At 36.2% G+C, this 23430-nt stretch overlaps 1 protein-coding gene across 14 annotated transcripts in view; it reads right to left on the reverse strand.

Annotated features, from left to right (window-relative positions):
* Window positions 1-23430, reverse strand: part of BANK1 (B cell scaffold protein with ankyrin repeats 1) — a 551109-nt gene that overhangs the window by 134813 nt on the left and 392866 nt on the right. For all 14 annotated transcript variants that reach the window (XM_072939857.1, XM_072939872.1, XM_072939893.1 and 11 more), the window contains one exon: window positions 20468-20664. In XM_072939857.1, the coding sequence (XP_072795958.1) occupies window positions 20468-20664 (197 nt within the window). The remainder of the gene's footprint in view (window positions 1-20467; window positions 20665-23430) is intronic.

Below are 23430 nucleotides of genomic sequence, written 5' to 3' on the forward strand. Positions count from 1 at the left end.
TGGTGGCACCCAGGCCCTGAGGCAGGATTCACAATATTTATGTGGTTGCAGTGAGACACACTTTCAGACACCAATTTTTTTTTTTTTTTTGCAAAATGGAATGGATACAAAGACCTAAATCACTTTAAACAAGCCAGCAATAATTACAGGAGAATCCTGACTGCAGAATGCCAGTGTCTCAGTGTTCATCCAAGTGTCCCCCTATCCATTTGGTAGCCTTTCAGCCCTGTCACGAGGTCTTGAGTGGAACAGTTTACTGCCCTGACCAGCTCTCCACTAAACTGGTGAGGAAGGACTGTCACTCTTTCGGTAAGTATCTGGCCTTGCATTGGTACACTCTTGATGTTACTTCCTTTCCTCTTTGGCAGTAAGCTGTTCCGGTCTCTGTATTACATTATGCTATCTGGCTTAATATGCTCTTTGACAGTCATCACTATAACATCATATATGCTAAATTATTTTTTAAAATACATGTGGCTCAAATCTGATGTTACCCTTGTGAGGAGACTGCCACACAGCAGTGAGAACTGCTGCCTTGAAAGGCATGCACCTCTCTTATTAAGGTCTAGATTTAACAACCTTTTGTATTAGGCCAGAGGTGCTAACGCTACAGCCATATAAAACCTTGCACCTTTTACATTCCACTTGACTTGTTCTCTCTGAAAAAGAAATTACTCCCAGTGGGTGCTCTCATGCTTAACACTTTTTTATTTTTCCTTACCTGACTCTGCACTGATCATTAAATATGCTACCTGTTACTCCAATATAAACAAAACTCTAAGGCTTGTTTCCATTAGTTTTTCCAAATAATCTCTTTCTGTAGCCCTGTCCCCACCACACATCATTGTTTTTGATAAATTTCACAATAGTCACTTGCCAATTATTCATGGCATCAGTTTGTCTAGAATTCACGCTTGCATTTGAAAGGGAGCAGGGTTTATCATACAACTAATTCACAGTATGAACTGTGGAGGCAAGAAGATTTTTTGGTGTACATTCTCCAGATGATTGTATGGAGGTAACTCCACCTCATGGGCCACTTCAAATCACAGGAAAAAGACCATGATGTCAAATAGCCTTAGAGAAACACCTCTACAGTATCTATTTTAATGATTATTCTTATCACATATCTTCATAGTCTCATCCTGCAATTTTTGCTCATCCACTAAGTCTATTGTTTTGCTTCTTATCTACATTTGAAGGGTGGGCTTAACTCTATTTGAAAAGAAAATCTTCATGATTTGCTTCCTCTAGTACATGTATATATTTCCTGGAAGAGTGGGTGGTCTCACTTTAATTCTTCTTTCAGAAACATAACAATGTTACTGATATGGAGGGGAGACAGCTCATTAAAGAAGGAAACGGCCGCTCAGTGGATGACAAGCGCTACACCATCAGCTGTAATCTCATCTTCAGTGTTACGTTCAGAAACTGTTCAAGCTACGCTCTAAGGCAATGATGGTGGTGAGAGCTGTCTCTTGCAAAACAACAGCCCTCCACTTTCTGACACAGCACAATTTATTGAAGTATTTAATATATACATGTTTCAGGAAATGGAATTACAACAGGACAAATAACCTGAAACCATAAGAAATGTCCCTGTAGAAAAGTCCAGATTCTGACTTCATTGTCAGAGGACCTGAGAGAAGTTTTGTGAGCACATACGGATTGTTAAGTTAGTTACACAAGGAGGTCATGACACTGAGGCGGTACTAATGCCACGGTGGCCTACTCTGGACAAACCAAACCCTAAGCCTGTATATAAATGCCTCAAGGGTATAAAATCAAAACCAAAGGGGAAGCATCACAGCAGACAACTAGTCTTCGAGCTCTACCCAGTCAGTGACGTCTTTGCCTGTTCTCTGCAAAAGTGTTTCCTCCGGCTCCTGTCAGTGGAGCGTTCCTAACCACTGTGCTTTGGCACTGTCCGATTGGAATTGATTTCTGATCAAATAAACTCTTAAAATGTTGAATGTGCCCCAATCTATCTTTTAACAAGACATATATAGAGACATACTCATCCACTTAAAAAAACATATGTGATATGGCCATGTTTCAATTCCATTTACTATATCTACCTACCAAACGGTTAAGGAAATCAGAGGGAATACAGAAAAAACCTGAATTCTATGTTTACTGAGGTTAGTGTGTGATTAGCTGAAAATCTTTTGCTAGTATTTCTTAAGAAAAGTTCCACTGGCATTTTGGGCAGGCCCATTCTTCATCCATCTACTGATGGTCAGTAAAACTCTTTTGGCATTAAAACAAGTTCCCCTCTTTTCCCAAACACCCCTAGGAGGTACTTGAAAAACCTCTGTGAAGATCTTAGACAAACTGCATTTTCTTTTAAGGAAATATTTTCACCTTTTCGCATGATATTTTCCTACAGCAATTTTAGTTAGCTACTTTTGAACCGTTATGGATTTATATTGCTTCGCTTCTGCCCACCTGTCTGCTTCTCCCTTTCAGCCTTCTGGGCTGTGTGTGTGTCTGACTTCACCTCTGGCACTCTAGCCGTCCCTCCCCATGGGAAGGACTCTACACCTCTACAGCCCCGACAGCAGAATGTAACATGATAGGATTAATCTAGCACTCAGATTGTTTCTTCATCTTGATTTTACCATTGAGGGATTCAGAAAAATCTAATCATAGAAAGAGAATTAAAATAAAATGAACCCTTGTATTAGGGTTCTCTGGAGAACAGAATCAATGGGATGTATCCATGTAAAGATATTTATTATAAGGAATTGGCTCACATGATTATAGACGCTGGCAACCCCAAGACTGACAGGTGAGACAGCAAGCTGGAAACCCAGGAGAGCCACTGATGTAGTTCCAGTTTGAAGGTCAGCAGACTTGAGAGCCAGTAAGAACTGATGTTTCAATCTGAGTCCAAAGGCAGGAAAAAGCTGATGTCCCAGTTCAAAGGAAAGTCAAGTCTTTTTGTTCTATTCAGGCCTTAAACTGATTGGACAACCCCTACCTCTCAACACACACACACTATGGAGAGCAACCTGCTTTACTCAGCCTGTTGATTCAAATGTTAATCTCACCCAAAAACATCCTCATAAAAGCACCCATTTGCTGTTTGATTAAATATCTAGGCACCCCAAGTTCCAGTCAAGTTAATGTAAAATAACCATCACAATACTCTTGAGAACAAATAAAACTATAATGATAAAATAGTAAAAAAAAAAAAAAAGAGCAAAGGATAGCAGCAGAAAGTTACATAACAGCCATTAGATAATTTAATTTGACCTACTAAAACTAGAATTCGGTATTTTCTTTTTCTGTATTCTTAGAAGCTTTTTAGTCCATCAGCATAGAACACAGGTGAAATTGAATTTGGACCCAGACTTCCATCTGAGTTGAATCCTACCTGATGTACTGCAGTACTTCTAGGCAGAAAGATCTGTCAGATCTACAGCGAGATAAGCTGTTAGAGACACAGTACAAAAAGGCTGAGTGTGCTTTTCCTTAGTACCGAGGAGCAGCCTGGCGCAGTGCTAAAGCAGGCGAGATAGAGCTGCACTGCCCGGGTTCAAGCCTCAGCTCTGCCTCCTAGGACTTGTGTGACTTCAGGCAGTCACCTAACCACTCCGCTTCATTCCCTCACCTGTGAAATGGGGATAATTAAACAGAACTGTTATCATACAGCCGTAGGAACAGCTACCAGTTCATAGCAAGTTCTGTGTGGCTTTTTGCTAATTGCAATATTTCTGATTCTTGCACTAACCTGTTCTTTTTTCCAAAGTACTTAACTGCTTGCTAGAAACTGGATACAAGAGGACAGAAGATAAAGAACACTTACGTGTTCCCTTGTTTATTGTCTGTCCCCCTACTTCAAGGTGAGTTCATGAGAGGAATGACTTCTCTGTCTTACATTACTATAACTATAAAAATATTCAACACAGAGTGCATGCTTAATATTTGTAGAAAGCAGTCATTCTTTTATGCAACATATATATAATATAACATGTGTACATATATGTGTGTGTAAGAGAGAAAGAGCTTCTCTGAGACACTAACTGCACTGGGCAGATACAATGATGAACAGACAGCTACTTTTGTGGAATTTATAGTTCAGTGGGAGACATATTCATTTTATTATGACTGAAGGGATGTTACAGTTTAGCCTGTTTAAGAAAAAATTAATATTATTTTCTATTAAATTCCCACACATATCAATATGTAATTATAAACTCCGATATACTCTCGCCAGTGTGATAAACAGTGTTATAAATAGATTCTAGGCTTGAATTTATTCATATATCATATAAATGAATAATTTTGTTATGAAGACATCATGAAATCGAATACTAAATGGAAATTTATATTTATAACACATGTGATATTGAGCACGCTGTAATAAATTTCTATTCTTTTTTATAACTAGAGTTCAAGTGCATTTTATTCTTTAATTAGAAATATTCACACCTTTTATCACTTTCTGAAATAACTTTATTGGATTATTCATTTACTATCTCTCCACAACCAGCTAGAATTTAAGCAACAGGAAGGGCTCCCAACAGTGGCTAAATGTTGCTAGATGTGAATCTCTATCACTCAAATTACTGCCACTTAAATTTTTCTGGGAATTGAAGTCCTCTCCTGACTTAATAAGTAAAAGACAGATTAAAATAAAAGATAATAAACATTCATTTTATTATGATTGAAGGGATGTTACAGTTGAACTTATTTAAGAAAAAATTTGATAAATACTATTTTCTGTATTTACTTCAGGAGTCATTCTTAAATAAGAAAGAAAAAATTCATAGTATGGAATATTCATGTGTCATATATGTATATTTTTAATTTGCAAAGACTTTATTAAGATAATTCACATGCAAAGTGATTGAAATATTAAAATATGTTCATGAGGAAGTTAAAAACTGTGATAACAATACGAAAAATACCATTCAAGCTTTATAAATTCCAAAGACCTTTCGTATCTGTATTTTGAGTCTTATGACATCCTGGTATTTGATGAAGTAGATTACAGAGAGAAACAAAAGTGCAGAGTTTGGTCTTTTCCCCTTCCCTCCCTAACAATCCTAGCAGATTAGATACAGAATGAGTGCTCAGCAAACATTTGTGAATAATTATGATGATAATATAATAATCAGGCTGACATTCTATTTAGGAGCAGAATCTGGACATAAGGTTAGAGTTTCAAGAAAAGAACGTCTAAGAAGATTGGAGGTGAGGACCTAGCTCACTCATGAGTGTTATTCAGCTTAGATCACTCTGACTCCCTTTGTGCTGATGCAAAACCCATTTCCTTTTTCTTCCACTCAAAGTCCACGCTCGAATTGGAAGGAATCATTCTAATCATTACAGAACTCATTCAGGAAGACTCTTAAGTTTGAGATTCTTATTTTTGTGGCTTGACATCTTTTTTGGAGGTCATTTGATGAAAATTCTGGCTCCCCAGTTCACTCACTGTCCAACTTAGTCTCAGTTTCCCAAAAAGTAAAATAAGTAGCAGTTCCTCAGACTAGTGGAGAACGCAGAATGAGGGAATGTGAATAAAGCTTCCATCCCAATGAATTACATAGCTGTCCTCAACAAATATTCAGCTCCCAGCCCTCCACATACCCATAGTGCTACTATAATCGAGCTGCAGGCTTGTTCAGCAACGCAGTCCAATACTGCAGTAATGAATCAGATTGCTCGGATAATTGGCATTCTCCCCACCAAATGCAAGATTGATAGATTCAATATAAATCTATGCAGTTACCCTTTCCTGTAGTAGAGAGTTCTCATTAAGGAAATGGATTAATTGGCTTACTGATGTCTTAATGAGAGCCAGATTTGAATAAGTGGACTCGGCACTACTGAGAAAAGCAAATTAAACACTAATAAAGGGAGAACTGTGCTTGCTTAGGCTGAAGTCTCAGCCATGGGGATCAAATCTAGGTTTTGAGTGTGAGATTTGTCAACGTGAGTGGATATTAATGTCTGACAGATGAAAATGCTGATTTTTTTCCTCCTGAAAGTTCACTTTCTCTCCAAGACACTCATACCACTTGCAAGCTACAGTGTGTCTCTTCCCCTAAAAGATTTTCATCAAGGATTCCTAACCACTTGTCAGGAAATCATGTCTGATGTAGAACCATGCTTCACTCTTGTCTCCACAAACAGCTAATAAGACATATTTGGGACAAACTAGAGTAAAACATTCATCAGAGTTGTTCCCAAAGTACCACAGAGGTCTTGCTTCCTTAGAAAATTTTCTTTCTCTCTTCTGCCAGTAAATCACTGTTCCATCTTTTCAATATTTAAAAGATTTTTTTATTATGATTAATGTTGAAGGAGAAATACAGGTATATATATATTTACATATGTGTATATGTATGTATACACACACAAACACACACACACAAATATACATTCACACATAGCATTCGTATTGGTATCTTTCTTGTCCTTTTTAGCCAGCACAAAAGTCTTTTGTCAGCACTTTTTCTCTTTTTCAGAAGCATTAATTTTTCTCTATTGGTCATTCCCATTAACTTTCAAGCATGTAATTCTTTTCAGTCTTTAATGAAAACCAAGTATCTCTCTTGACCCCGTGTTCCCTTCTAGCTATGACACCTTTTCTCTGCTTACCTTTAAATCTCTAAGAATTGCTCTATGCTCATTATTCCTCAATCCCACACCTCCTTTTCTCACATGACCTTCTAATCAAGTCAAGGCTTTCTCACCTCTCCCACGCCTCTGACAGACACTCCCCTACCCTCAGCCCACACTCCACAAACTGCTCTTGACAAGTACACTGCTAAGCCCGAAGGCTGATTCTCTATCCTTATCTTAGTTGACCTGTCAGTAGCACTGGACACAGACGACCACTTCCTCCTCGGTCAAGTTTTGTTTTCACTTGACTTTCAGATTGATAGATTTCCTGACGTCTCTTCCTCCTCTATCCACATGTAGTCTGACCTTGGAGATTACATCTAGTGTAATTTGACCTTGGAGAGACCTTTATATAAATTTAAAGTGGAAACCATGCCACAATACCAGTAGGAATGTATATACCAGTCTACACGGAGTTACACTGAACATCCTTTCCCATCCTCAAGCATCAAGAACGACTGAGATTCAAAGCCAATTAATAAAGAACTTCCAAAAGTGGTATCTATCCAATGAAATTTTAATTAATTTGCCTTTGCATACTTTTATTCTAAAAGCATAATGCCACTGTGTTTATTTCATGAGGTCCACTCTTTAAAGCTACGATGTCAATATTGATTGCTCTAATTAACATTAGTGATTAATTTTGTACTCACTGAAATTGCATTTCCTTTTGACCAGCAGGCCTGTAAGTGACAGCTCTAGACTATTTTGTTCTACACAAACTAATTGGTTGGAAAAAAGCCAGAGAAAACAAAAGTTACGTTTGGAAGGTTTCTGAGAAATTAGAAACCTAAGGATTATAAAAACGTAGGGCTCCATGGGACTTTAAAGACCATTTAGCTATCATATGCAGGAGTGTGACCCTTTTTAAGATATCGGAGACCACCAGCATCTGAAGCAAGTATGTTAAAGATAATGAATTATCTCTTTAGAATGAGATAGTTTCAACTTTGAAAAAAATTCTTTAAATGACACATTAATGATCTCGACTGGAGAAGAAATGTAAGCACGTATATACTGTTTCCTTCTATTACTTTCATGGATTGACTTATTACCTGTGAGTATTCAATTAAGTGTAACTTAATAAGGATTAAAATCAGTACGCACTGAGCCAATAGGTAATTAAAATAATATTCCTGCTTGTCCTTATAGACTATGGCTGCATTCTAAGCAGCTATGGTATTTGGAACAATGAAGATCAGAGAAGAGATATAAATTCTTCCAAAATTGGCATTTGCTGTGGCTCAATTTGCCACCCTAGCTGTTTTCCATAAAGTCTGAGATTAGGACAGTGGGACATGGGCTTAAATTGGAGACTAAGGGGCTTTTAGTGAATATAAAGAATTCTTTCCAAAAACGGAGGATACATAAATATTTAAACAAATATGCAAGATAGATCTCATTCAGGAATGAAATCATGACCTCTTGAAAGGCTAAGATTTTTCTCTGCCTGGGATGATGAGGTGTGACTTCTCAGGGGTCAGTTGTTGCTAGAACCAAGTGCCCTTTAGGGCTTATCAAAAGAATCATTAATTCTTAAAACAATTTTTTAAAACAGTAAAGCATTTTAAAATACGGATTATACACCTGGGGTTGAAATTTTTTCTTCACAATTAAGAAACAAAGGAGACAAAACAGACCTTGGAATAAGGAGGATGAAAATTTCTCTATCACAAGAAATGTGTGTATACACTTTTGGGTGAAAAGATAGTATATCTGATGTAGAAAACCTGAATCATGGAAATAATAACATGGCGCCTTTTCAAAAAGGAACTATATTTGTATTACAAAATCTTTGCTTTCTTGGGATTAATCAAGAGCTAATTTCACTTGGGGTGATATAAACTGATAATGCAATAATCTGTTTACATGTGTGAGTTGAGGGGGGAATAACACTCAAGGATCTTGCTTTTCCAAGGGTGCTTGCCCCAGTACCTCCTGCAAATAAATGTACTGCCAGGGAGACTATCTGGGTCTGACCTGACCAGCCAACTACCGGACCCTTGCTGCTTCTGTTTCCTTCTGTGTGGAAGCAGAATAAGAACCTGGGAAAACTTTTTCAGGATTATATCCTGTGTGTATATAAAGAGAAAGTATACAGACATTGTTAGCTTTTCTAGGAACTTTATGAAAATATGAATCATTTATAACGTAGCAACACATTGGAAACCAGCAGCTGTGGCATCTGTGAATAGTTCTTGCTGAGAATTGTAAGTGGGGGTTTTGCTTGACTCTGTTACACCAAACTAATACCATTTCAGGGGAAGACTATTTTAAGCAGTGACATACACTGGGCTTAGTGGCCAAGAGAAATGTCTTTCCTGAGAAAATCTGCAAAGAGATAATTAAAAATCAAGTATTTTTCTCGGAGTAGGCAGGGCCACCACAGACAGCTTACCCATTTCCTCTGTGCTACCAACATCGGTTTCTTTCTTTCCCCTGTCCCCCCAGTCGTCCTCTTTCTCTTTTTACCCCATACACTTTTCCTCTGATTTTAGAGCTCAGTGGGCATGTTTTAGGCAAGTTCTAAAATCAACACAATGCGAATTTTTGTTCTAGTATATTTGCAATTTCTAAAACCTAAGGCACATAGATAAGATTTTAATGAATAATTAGCAAACTTGATTTGGTAGCATGTGTATCAGGCAACCCATCAACTGATTAGATTTTTCACTTTTGAATCAGTTATCATACTGAATCAATTTCAAATAAGTTATTAGGTAAAATCTCCTCTTTGTGGTAATTTTTGCCTAAGCTCAAATATTATCAAACAAGACATGGTGTGATTAAATAAACATTATTGTTAAGTGCTCTTAAATGGCACAATTTCTCTTTCTTTTCCTCAAATCAGTCACAGATTACTTGCTAGAAATAAGTATCAGTCTTGTAAGAAGGTATTAAATCTAAACTAGGGTTAACAAATTTTTATCAAGAAACATTCCTTCTAGTCCTAAAGTCAGAGAATTCTAAGAGATCCAAAGCAGAGCTGCTCAACAGGGATGCAGTGATTGCTCTGTCCCCAAGGAGGGAAACTCAGCTACTTTCTACCTCCTTAGACTTGGCACTTATAGCCATTTTGGGGGCTGTCCTTGGTGCTGTGACCCGTATACACCAAAATCTGTTATTTTGCACCTGATAAGCATCATTTGGGGTTTCTAACTTGTTCAAAAGCTCTTACACTTTTCAGGTAGGGTCATGGCTGCTTTTTGGCACAGATGTTGGAGTTTTCTGTGATTCCTCTCTGATGATCATTTTGAGTAAGTGAAGGCAAACAATCCAAGGAGTAACCTTTTGGGTTTATCTCCAAAAAGATTCATCTCCTATTATATTTCTACTAAAAACTAGGTTATCAGGTTTACAAGGAGTATGTAATAACACATAAAATAGTTAATTATAATTTTAAATTAGAATGGCAGACCACAAAATGTTTTTTACAATACAACAAATTCATATGAATAATACGGAGCAAATATATGTATCCCAACAGCTGACATCAGGATTCTTCTTGAGGATAAAGAGAACTTCCTCTGAATTCCTTGGCAAATAGTTTGAAGAAGGAAAATGATACTTTAAAGACATCAATGGACAAGAATGAAATAAGATGACCACACTTCTGAGAGTCTACAAGAGCACAGAAACAAGGCCTGTGTGGAGGCAGGATTAGGAGGCAAAAAGGCTGATCATTATGCAGGAAGGTTAACGCCAAGATCACTGCTGCAGTGAAGCTCCCTCCATGGCCCTAAATCTTCACTGAAATTTGCTGTTCACACAGAGGTCTCTGTGTGGGAATCTTGGGAAAAGGTCAACAGTGTCTGGGAACTGGGAGAACTAGAGGGCATCCAGAACCCGGAATTACACAACAGAAGCTAAAGCATGCAGCCAGGGGCTCTTAGGAAAGACATAAGAAAGCTCTTACTCTAAAAGTCCTAGGGATAATTAGAATCTGACAGGCTTCTAGCTAAATAATGGGGTCTGGGACATTTAAATTTATTTAAATTTCCAAACCTGAATGTAAGGAAACACGTTTAAAGTGGTTATTTCTAGAAGGTGGAATTATAAATAACCTCTGTATTTCTCTGTATTTTCCAAATATTCTAAAATCACAAGGATTATTTTTAAATTAAAGGAAAAATGTAAACGGATGCATTTTCTCATTGAAAATTACCAAATATGAAATTTATTTATTTCTGTATCACCGTTGGTTTATGAATGCTTACAAAAGTAAGTAGGCATTCAGTTCCACATACTTATCATGGATTTCTGTCTTCTGTATTCTCTGTCCAGATTGCATGCCCAGACTTAGATATGTAAAAAGGTGGAGAGGACCTCTGTATAATCAGATCGAAGTCTATAAAGGAAAAAAAAATCTCACCTTGGCATAGATAAGCAATCCACTAATAAGAGATTTCTGATCTAGTGAGACCTTGAAAATGTAGATGTTGATTTAGAAGTGGCATTCTTATCTTAATCATTTTAAGAAAAGAGAATAAAATCTGTCATTTCCCAGGAATTAAAATGGATGTACAGCCATATATCGTTGTTCATAAAATATCAACTTGTTTATAGATTGAAGTTGAATATATATATATAAAGAAAAAAGAATAAGAGCCACATTAAATTCTTAGAAAATGCACGTATATAATATGGGAGGAGAAGCAAAACAGACCTTTGGCAGATGTTCAGCTACCTTGATTATTACTAGATACAAGTTATTACAATTAAATTTATTTTCAAAAATTTTACTTTTATTATTACCAATAATAATTTGGGCTATAATAACAATAATAATTCCTTTAAATGCATCTGCTGTTTTTCTCTCTCAGTTGATGCGTGCAGGGGTGTGTGTGAGTATGTCTTACAAGGTGCTTTATTTTATATTCTGCATCAAATCAGAGACACCGATAAATTGAAGTCTTCTTTTTTCTTCCTGTTCTATGTTACTCTTTCTCTCCCTTGAGGTGATAATGACAGATATTTAGAAAAGAAAATCATTCCACAAAAAGAGTAGACTAAAGGAATGAAAAGCATCTCAATTTATTCATTATATTTTCACTTTTATTGTTGGTAAAAAAGATTTCCCTATTGCTTGAGTTTTAAAATACCTACCATACATGTGTGTAAGCTCTTTTAGACTCTAAAACAGGATTTCTTGTTATATATTTTACTAAAATCCCATATTAAATGGTAAAGCATTAAAAAAATTGATTCATGGTCCTCCCGAGGTCACTACCGTACACAAGTCAAAAGATAATGTATAGTTTATGAAAAAAATCACACAGCATGACTCAGATTTCTGGTCCAAGACTCTGAGGTAACATGTGCTCTGCCTTCTCCCCACAACTGCACATTCCATTCCTTTCACCCACATGCATCCTTCATGTTTCTCCATTAAGTGCTTCTTACTTCAAATTCTGTCTATGATTTATCTTGTTAGGAAAAATTCCACATGATTTCAACTGTTCCAATTATGATACTGCCTTCCATATCAGGGTCTTTTAATATTTATGAAGCTGTTTTGGACACTTTTATGTTCATCTATTTCATCATGTTCTGGGACACTCGCAATCACTTTGACATGAGCAATTTCAGCACCAGTGAGCCTTTCTTTGGCCTGAGGTACTTTGCTCACAGAGTACACTGCCACCAAGGGGCTTCAGCCTTAAGCATTCATGATTTAGGGAGTGAGGTTATTGCCTATTTTTCCTTTTACAGAGAAATATCCTTTTTTTGTTAAATGAAAATGTAATTACAGTCAGGAATGGGATTCATGTTTCCCTACCAACCCCATAACTGCTGTTTTCCAGACAAGTCTTCTAAGTCTAAACAGAAATGACCACATGCTGCTCCACTCGACATTGTTTCATTTAAATACAATATGCTATAATACAGGCTAAGTGTCAATTTACTTCTTACATAATTGCACTGAGGGAAAAAGTCTCAGTAACTGTTACTGAAAGTCACATTTTAAAATCAAAATAGTTAAACAAAAATATTTAAAACCACTATTTATATATATTTTCCAGCCGAATTTAAGCCCTCGCACGTAGGGACAGCTTTCTGTCCTCTTTGGTTCCTGGGCTCCAATGCTTGTAATCATTTTTTTTTCCAATATAAAGTTCAACAGAATTATCAGTCTATTTGTGTATTACCAGAACAGAAATACTGAAGATGAAGAATAAAAGATAATACATTAATAGTATTTGATTTTAAGGAAGAAAGAAGTGTGCAGTAGTTTAAAAAAGCATTAAGTAGAACTAAGTTGGGCTTAGATGAGAAATACAGCTCTGCCTGATTAGTGTGTAACCCCAAACAAATGACAGTCTTAGTTTAAATTCCCGATCTGTAAAATGGGACTAAAAATATCTAATTCACACAGATTAGTGGTAACAGTCTAATGCAAAAGCACCAAGCATAACGTCTGACACAGAAGCACTGAGTAAAAGCTAGCTTGGTTTCTCTTCTTCCTTGTCCTTTCTTGAGTCAGATCCCAATGGAACAAGAAGAATGAGTTTGAGCCGGGTGAAGTGTAACATGCGTTTCAAGTTATGTTACAGGAACAAGGCCACTAATCTCAGGCATCTTAAATAAGTACACTTACTATGAGCAGCCAATTCATAATTTCATGGCAAATATTCACAATCAGGAAAAGTCAGAATGGCCTCCATTCTGATCTTTTTTATTTTCATAGTTGTATATTTTCAGGTGAATGTTCTTTAAGACTTTCCCTAATCGATAGTATTTAAAATCCCACTATTTAAAAGCATCCATTTAAATCATTCACAATAATTTTCCGACTAGTCAGCAAATGCAATGACTACTATATCGTCATGCTTAGTAACTGCTCACTAACAACATAACTTACTAAATGGATAATAACAAATATAAAACGAAACCGCTTATTTCTCTGATATTCAAAGAGAAGTATCTGATCTCTTTTCCTCCCTTGGCATTTGCAATAATATAACACATAATTTATCAAGTAGTCCTTGCCATGTAAATGCCTACTGTTGTAAAACAGATATTTTACAAATTAGAAAACTTGCATATCTAGATGTTCTATCTTTAAGAAAGTAAATTTTCATAAGCACAATATAAAAATAAAATCACAAAATCTTCCAGATATTTAGATAAATGATGGTAAATGTGGTGGATAATGTTTTAATGCACTGCATTGGCCTGAATCTATTTCTTAAGGGATAAAAGTTGTTTGTGGAGGATTTGAAGAGAGACTCAAGAAGATTAAGGGTGGGTATTGACACTAAAACTCTGGAATATTTGCCAAGATCAAAACCACTTGTACTGTGATAATGAACAGCCTCAAATGTCTCTTTCACTAATGGTAAGTTCCAGGAAGCTACAAGAATTTTTTTTGACTTAATGTTTATCCAAGTTTCATTTTCCCATTGTCACTTCCCTTAAAGAACTACAAGAAAATAATATTTATTTCTGATCTTGGATAAACTTATCCCAATGACACTTTAAAAATTTTTCCTTAGGCTAAGAGTCTTTTCTATTGTTATTATTCAATAAACATTTATTATCTACAACCTGGAAGATGTTATGTTGGATACTATGAGGAATATGGAGTAAACAGAGCATGATATTTGCTTCCAGGGACTGAAAAGTTAATATAATCAACACTGGTTGATTAATTCATCCAACATATAGGTAGTGAACCCACAGTGTTTGCCAAAACTCTGTTAGATATTAAGGATACTGTGGTAAAAGAGATAAAACTGTCCTTGCCCTCATAGACTAATTCACAATCTACTGGAGAGGCAGAGATGAAAAACAATTAAAGAAAAATAAGTAACAATTCATCAGTACTTAGTTTAAACTATAAAACGTTCCACAGAAGAATGGCTACTCCCTCAGAACTGAACAATAGAAGAACAATACATGATTATAGATAACTTTTATCAAGTGCTGTTGTCAGGCATTCTTGTACGTATTTACTTTACTTGCCATATCATAACGATAGTACCAAAAAAGGTGTTATGATAATCTCCATTTTACAAATGAGGAAACTGAAGCACAGGGAGATTCAGTGACTTACTCAGGGCACACAGCTAGAACATCACAGAGCCGGTATTTAGACCCAGGTAGCTAGCTGGCTATGTGAATGGGTTCTGGGTTAAGGCAGACATATTTTTAGCTGGGTGACATGGGGCAACATATTATATCTCTATAAGTCTGTTTCCTCATCTGAAAAATAGGAAATGGTATATGCATCCGAGACTATCTAATTAGGAGTTGAAAATGACTCTCAAGTTTTAGGTCAAGTCAGTACTGCAGATAATGATGTCATCAACCAGGATGAGGGAAGAGGGTTATTGTGGGTGTGCTGAGATCCAGAGGCCTGTGGCAGATCCATGCAGGCATGTTCAGCTTGCAAACTGAAACAGGAACCTTGAGTCAGGAGGAAGGTGAATGATTTGGCTACCAGTCACAGGGGAAGACTGTGCAGAAACAGCCTTAGCTAATGGGGTAAGAGGAGGAAGTCACAGAAGGTCAGCGGAGGTTTAGGAAGAGGGAAGGGCCAGGAAAACCAGTGCCAAGGCTTGAGTCAAAGGACATCCGAGAGGAATCCAATAGATCTGATCGACAGTAGATTGTTCATGCCTTTGAGAGAGCAACTACAGTAGTGGGCTGAATGCAAGGCTTTGATTGCTTGGAGGAAAGAAATGAGTGAAATGAAAAGGCATTCTTCCAATTAATTCTGGTATTGAAAAGAGATCAAAGAGAAAGCAGGATTGTTGGGAGTGTGTGTGTGTGTGCATGTGTGTATTTGAACATGTTTGTTCAGGTAGAGTCAGTATAAAGGGAGAGATTAATGATGCAGGAGAAAGAGAGGGTATGACTGATGGTGAGGTCCAAAGTTGATATGAATAACAATAAATCAAAAGAAAATGAAGTGGATACAATATCATTTATTGTGGATCTCCTACATGCTTAATGTTTTCCCATTTATTTTGTCAAGTCCTAAAAACACCCTGTAAGGGATTATTTTTACCATGTGCAGATAAAGAAACTGAAGCTGAGAGAAAACAAAACGGATATCTAAGGAGGAAAACCTGGTATTTGATGAAGTTAGGATTCTAATCCAATCTGGCTGAATCCCAAGACCTGACAACTGGAGGAAAAATAAAAATTTGACAAAGAAGAGGAGAGAGTTGAGGGAATGTAACAGGATGTTTAGAGCTGCAGAGTTAGGGCATGAAAACTAGGTTTGAGGACTTGGGGAGGAGTAAAACTCTGTAATGTGCTGCTGTGGTGCATTGAATGGGATTTTAGAGAGAGACAGCTAAGTAGTTCCAAAAGCATAACTGAGACATGAATTTGTAATGCATGCAGTCAAGTGCAGTTATGTGACTTGTTCCAGTTTCTTCAGTCCTAAAAGAACATCAATACTGAACAAAGGCCAGGATTCTAAAATTCATGGTAGGCTAGCCTATTAAAAATATGCTGAAGATAGCAGCTGGGCTATTTGTCTGTGAATACTCTAAACCCAAACTTTAAAAAATCTTGAATGTAGAAAGAATATGAGTAAGATTTTTTAAACGCAGGACTCAATCAAAGATATTATTGGGTGAGATCAAACAAATCCTTAAACTTGACACTTGCCTTTGTCCCATCAATGAGTAAACACATGCTGAGCACCTTGGGGCCACCTGACAGTGGGAGCAGAGAGAGCGCATTGCCCTATCAGCTTCTAGACATAATAAGAAAGAACAATGAGATAAGCAAAGCAGGGTATGCTGCCATCTGGATGACATCAATATATTCCAATATATACTAAATTAAATGGAACAAAAGGGTATGTAAAGTACCAAACGAGCACAGCTGAGACTGAGAGAAATAATGGGACAGGAAGAGTGAATGTTCACTGGTCTAAATATAGAGCCTAACTTCTGAATAACAGGTTCCTACACCAGTCAGTCAATCCCTGCCCTATATTAGGGAGACTCGAGGTGCTTCAACATCCACCCCTTTTGTACTTTCCAAACCTTGACCATTTGAAAAAGATCAAGATCACCATCAGGCAGACACTAGAGGGCAACAGAATCAATCTTTCTCTCTCTAACATACGCACGCGTGCGCGCGCGCACACACACACATTGACCCACTGCCCACAGAGGCAAACAGCGGTGTCAGAGTCAGTCAATGATAGCAGGATGTCACAAAAATTCCATCACAGACGTTAACAACTGAAAGATTCTCAGTTAGGAGTCCTGAAAAGCCAGCTAGAGAAAGTGCATGGAAAGTTGATCTATCTCTGAAATTTTCATGCAGATTTTTATGACTAAGATTTTATTAATATATACACCAAACTACATGAGTAAACACTGTGGTGGAAGAAAAAGATACTATCTGGATATTGTTTTGAGTAAACATCTGTTGGTTCTCCAATTCCAGAGCTGGCAACACAGGAGGATGTATTTCTCTCTCTAATTACACATGATGCAATCATTTTGTTAAGTGATTTAAACTGATGGAGATAAATGGGATGACATACCGAAGATAACACAAGGAGATACCAGGTCTATTATTTTGCTTAAGACACATTCTCATTTTTGCTGTATACTTTATCGTAAATCACAAAGTACTTTGTAACCTGTGGTCAACTTCCAGTTTATTTTTAAATTTTCAAGTATTTTTGATTTAAAAGACAAGTTTTTAGAAGACTGAATTAGTTGTCAATATTGCTACTCGTTATTTGAAATAGTCTGATTTTCCTCAAGAATTCTATTAAGCAAATTGTGGTTCACTTGTGGATTTAAATACCAATGCTTCTGCTATTTGTCTAGCCACCTTTCATACTAATCTCAGGAGGCATTTTCAGACTGAAAATTGAGTAGTTTATTTGAAAGACATTATGGCTTATAGAAATATATGGTACTATTAGCTACAGTAGTACTGACATGAAACAAGTATAGGTGTTAGCTAGATAACTCTCAAAACATGAAAGCTACTCATTCATAATGACAAAGCGCTGTTCATAGATTGCACATAAATTATTAACCTTTCAAAGTAAAAAGCGCCATAGAGGAATGTCAGGAATGTGACTGGGGGCTCCTTCTCCTCCTCCTTCTTCCTTCTCCTTATTCACAGAGCCAACACTAAGATACGGGTGGCACTTGTTCGTTTACGAGTGCTTACTAATGATTCTCTTTTTCTCTTTATTTTTTAAAAATCATGATTGGCTTTTTCCTTCTACTCACTTTATTCAATTATGACCAAACTCACTGTGTTGTAACTCCCTGTGAGATCCTAAAATGAACAATGTTTCACTGATAGGGGATTAGGAAGAATTGAAGAAATCAGTAAATCAGTCGGGGGCATGTCTGAATTTTGAAATATACGTTTCTCCAGTAAAGAAGTATGGTCAACTTGTAGACTGTAAACCACAAACTCAAAGAATATCCATTCCTTTTAACAAGCTGAAAAATGGTTCATGGAAAATTTGAATGCATATGTGACAAAATCTTAGATTTATCGGAATAGAACGTTTATAACATTAAAGTTATGTAAATATTATTAAAGAAACAAAGTACTTTAGCAATATAGATTGCACATTTTTTTCTCCATTAAGGTTAGATATACTCTTAAGACATAGCTACTATAATTCATAGTATAAAATTTCAACATGTGTTTATCTGATACTTTGACTAAGCAGATAAGATTATTGGATTTATTTTAAATTAAGCTGATAATTAGAAGAATAACTAGAAGAATAAATCAATAGGAAACATACTTTTCCATGTGTATCACAACCTAATATATATGTTCCCTTTTCCTTAACCATACATTTACCAAAAAACCTTTGGTAGCTTGCAAAATTACTGTGCCTAAACTTATCCATAGTCGTAAAATGTCCTTATAAAGCTGCTGTCTCTTGCAATAGCTATAGTCACTTCCTAAATGACAGCAGAACATTTGCAAAATAATTGATCTATCTGTCCTATCTACAATGGAAATGTCTGCTACAGACATCCTAGCAAAATGTGACAGCTCACAGAGGGACAGAATACATAAAATAATTTAACAAATTTCCTAGAATAATTATCAAGTGTAACTTTGCAAAACTACAATGCAGCCACTATGCAGCCACTATGTAAGAGTAAAGAGTCACCCAAAGACAATGATACCAATCAACTTATATCAGTGCTATTATTATAGGAACAAAGGTAAAAATACCCAGAGGATGCGAGAGAGAAAAAAAAATTATTTCCCACATCCATCAAATCCTACCCTCATACTTGCTTTCATATCTACCTTCATTATTCAGTATTATGCTACCTATGAAGAATGTACAGTTTGCATGTGGCTGCATCTTTTAAAAGCTAAGTCCTCATTGGAGAACCAGAAGTGGAAGCATCACTCTTTGAAAATCAGGGGTTATCTTAGAAAGTAACCCTGGATGTTTTAGGGGAAATCTTAAGCCCCTCCGTGGTCAAAATTTGAGAATAAGGTTGTAGAGAATTGAGCACCCAGGAAGTAATGAATAACAGTATTGTGGGCCAATATTCAAGGCTGCATTGATTCACTGACTTACCAGAGACACATGCCACGTTGCACATGGTCAATGACTATACATGTTGGATAATGATTAAAATGAACACACTCATAAGATATGTGACAAGCACTGTCTAAAACCTTCCCAGGAATAAAAATTATGCTTATTCCTCATTTGAAGGACATAGAATAAAATTAAGTAGTTTATCAACATTATTACAAAACTTAATTTCTGTATTTATTTTAAATACAAGCAGAAAATATTGTGATTCTACACAGTGTATGATATGCAGGCTTTTCTGATAACTGTTTGCTATTTCTTAAAAATGGGGAAAAAAGTTAAATTGGTTGTTATTTTGCTCTCTGGAAATCAGAAATACTGATGGGATTTTTAGAATTCCAATATAACATTGTCTTAATCTAATAATCAGAGTATAAGCTAAAATGACCCAGAGCTATCCATAGTATTTCAATGCTCTCTACTAACGGTTCACTGGGGATACAATTATTTATCTTCTGAAAATCCAAAGACAAATTTTGACATAATCATCAACACAATTATTGCCTATTATACTTTCCTAAGAGCCATCAGAAGTATAATTCACTCTAGAGCAAAACATGCATACCTTTGTTACAAACAGGAAACGACTGCTTTTCTAAAGTTGATCATGGAAACACAAAGTGTGTTTTATGTACCAAGGTAATATCCCCTCCTTCAAACTCTTCTCTTGGTTGCATTCGTATAAAACTAGTATCCTTCAAAGGGTGCTCTGAAATTTGGGGCTTCAACCTACACAGTAAGGAACTGGGGACTTAACAGAGAAGGAATCACATACCAGAAACAAACTTAAGCAACATGAATCAGCTTTTTATTGGGGAGACTTTCTGAATGATTATCAAAATGTATTCCTTAAACCTAATAAATATTTATCTCATTTCATGTGCCTAACAGTGTCTTACTTAGATTTCTGAACAAAAGAGGAGAAGCAATAGGTTTTCATTTCCTTCTTACCTTCTCCTTTCTAATACTGAACAGGCTGCTTAGAAGCCAGAAAGCCCAGGTAAGCTTCAAAAAGAGCTCTTCAGGGGCGGGAGTGTGGAATCAGAGTTGGTTTATGGCAATATTAGAACAAGTTGACTAATCTTGCAAAATAGTTTTTAAGTCAGTGAATGACTCAGGACCAAAAGACACACAAACCAGCTGTTCAGCGCATCATTTTCAAGAGAGCAACGTTCATGTACACACACACACACACACACACGCAAATTTTATAAAAAATAGAATTTTAGAGATAAAATGAAAAAAAAAACTTACTGAAAAGTCTTCAAAGATTTTCTTGAGTTCTTTGTGCCCATGCCTTTCAGCAATACGTGCTGGATCGGAACCCTCCACATTTTTTATCTTAGATGCCCAGGTTGCTCCTGAACATTGAAGCAAATGATTAGCCAAGTTCGTTAAGCCAAATTTTGCTGCACAATGGAGAAGAGTTGGAAGTTCTTCGAAGTATGTATCTGTAAGCACAGGAATAGAATAATTTTTTATCATATCTGGAACCCCATAAGAAAAAGTCAAACACAACCTACTCCTAAAAGTAATTCTCAGAAAGGAGAGCAGACTTTTAGTGTGATTCTGCATATATGAAACCGTCAATGGTTTTAGCAAAGTAGACTCGACTCACCCCCTTTCTATTTCTCATCTTTCAGCAAATATTAGTTTCTATATATATATATATATATATATAGAAACTAATACTCTCACTAGCATTCATGCCTCCCTCTTCCTTGTGGGGTAAATTTAATTTAGAAAGGCACATCAACCTCCTAAATTTAAAAGGAAGCAAAACAAAAACATTACATTGTAATAAGTCCTTTTCAATGTACTTCAACATTAGCCAAACACTAAGTAACAATTAAGTTCATCTATGACACCTTTTTGTGTTTTCTACCGCCATGCTTCCTTTTGAAGTTGAAATGACATGAGATTTCTGGAGGGGTTATGTTAGATTTCTACGTGAAATTTTTCTTTCCAAAAAAAAAAAATACTGCAACAGAAAATATAGGTGGGCACTTTTAATATGAAAATTTCCATCAGGATTTTACAGATTTCATATCAACATTCTATTGGAGTTGGAACTGCATATTTACCTATTAACTATCAATTAGAAGACATTATTAATTATGCATAACTATAAAATGATGACTGTAAACTACTATCTCAATGATAAAACACACACACACACACACACACAAACACACACACACACCCTGATGACTGACGGTTTGTTATTACTCTACAGTTTCACACCTAGCTGGAAAATTTTGTGTTACAGAAATTACACACCAGCTGACTTTAATAGCTATGGCACTATCAGAAGCAAGGAATGTGAAGAATTTTAGCAACAGAAACAAAGCCATCAAAACAACAGTCAATTCTCTTCTAGCAAAATTCTAAAGCAATGAAAACAACCACCTCATAATACTTTGGAAAATTGTGACTCTGGCCTCATTTACCTCTTTGCTATTTTGTAGACCAAATTTTTTTTTTCAAAAAAGGAAAAAAGAGTGGAATTAACCCTTGAGTTTTCAATTCACTTGGATATTTCAGGGCTGAATAAATTATTTATTTTGTTGGTTTGTATTTTTTAACAGAAATTAGACAAAAATCTTTAGGACATATTAAAAACTTATAGTAAGGAAATTTTATCCTTCAAAATGTGGAACCAAATGGATAGAGGTAAATATGTGGTTGTATTTCAATGATAAATGCACTGGTCCCTTCTTATATGGTGTAAAATGAGTTGAAAATTATCAAATATTTTATGAAGATGAGCTTGTAAAAGCTGAAACTTTTCAAGGTAGGTACCAATTTTCAAAATAAAAATCATGTATTTTCTTTAAAAGGGATTAAGAAATAATTTTCTATTTATCTTCATTTAAATGCATTATAAAATAATTTTCTGCTATAATTAAACCCAACCAAAGCTAATAAAAATATTTGCATGAAAACATCAGAATTTTTATATGCCCTTGGTCATCTTTCTCTTTGCCACATCATAACACACAATGCATGAAAAACATCATCACCTGCAAATCAATGCTTTATGCATTGTTCCTACACATTGCCATTCTGGTGTACTTTTAAATCACTGTTAATGCAGCTTAAAATATTACTTTCATTAAATAAGTGTTTAATCATTATAGGAATACATTCACCTTTTAACCTCACCAACCTCCCTGTCAGTAAATTCCCCAAGTTTAAGGTAATATAATATTAGAAACAATTACAACAAACTTCATTAAGACTCGCTGTACTTTTTGTGCACCAGGAAGAATAAAAAGGACTGTGACAAGTGGACATGGTTTTTCAGGGTTCATTTCTTACCAGTCTTTGACACTTGGAAGCATGTTTTCTGGCAAATAAAAGAAAGTAGCTCTGCTGGTTTAAGATCATACTGCTGATACTATAGGGGATTACAGGTTTGAAGGTTGGCTCTTTATCTTCCTTTCCTTTATTTCATTTCTAACACGGCTGAAAATCCACTAATCTACTGGAATGCTTTGTGGAGTCACAGACATGAAAGAGCTTTGAGAACACCTTTCCAATTTTCTGCCCAGTAACAGCACTGCGTTCCTAGAGTCTCTAAGAGCTGGTCTTCCAGGTACTGCTTTTATAGCTCTAACGACGGAGTGGTCTCTGCTTCCTAAGGAAGCCTGCTTCTTAGACAACACTCATCATTAGACATTATTACTTCTGTTGAGGTGAAGTGTATTTCCTCTGAATTCCCGTATCTTCCTATCCTTTGGGCAATACAGATTATGATAGTTACAGAAGTGTGGGCTTACAGGCAGCTGGCTTTGCCATAGATCCACTGTGTGAAGATTCAGCAAGCTACTAAGTATCTGAGCCCAGCTGTCTCATTCAAATTTGTAGGGCTATTGAGATAATTAGATGACAGCATATCAAAAGTGCCCAGCAAGATATCTGAAACATAGTAAGCACTCACGAAATATTAGTTTCCTTGCCTCTCTCTCTTCTGCCTCAAATAGTTTATAAAACATCCGTGTCCTAATTCAGCTTTGCCCCAACCTTATGGTCATTAATTCTTTTCACTATCCCCAAGTACTTACCATCCTGAGAGACTGACCCCAGAATAGCTGGTCCTTTAAAAAATGATGAATCAGTTTCAAACCTGCCCCAATATGATCATTACAGCAACCCTTTCCATCGTCTTGGATGAGGTGGTTTGGCTTGCTTATTTTCATTAAGCAGGAAATGCT

This window comes from Vicugna pacos, chromosome 2 (assembly GCF_048564905.1).
Source record: "Vicugna pacos chromosome 2, VicPac4, whole genome shotgun sequence".
NCBI classification, from domain to species: Eukaryota; Metazoa; Chordata; class Mammalia; order Artiodactyla; family Camelidae; genus Vicugna; species Vicugna pacos.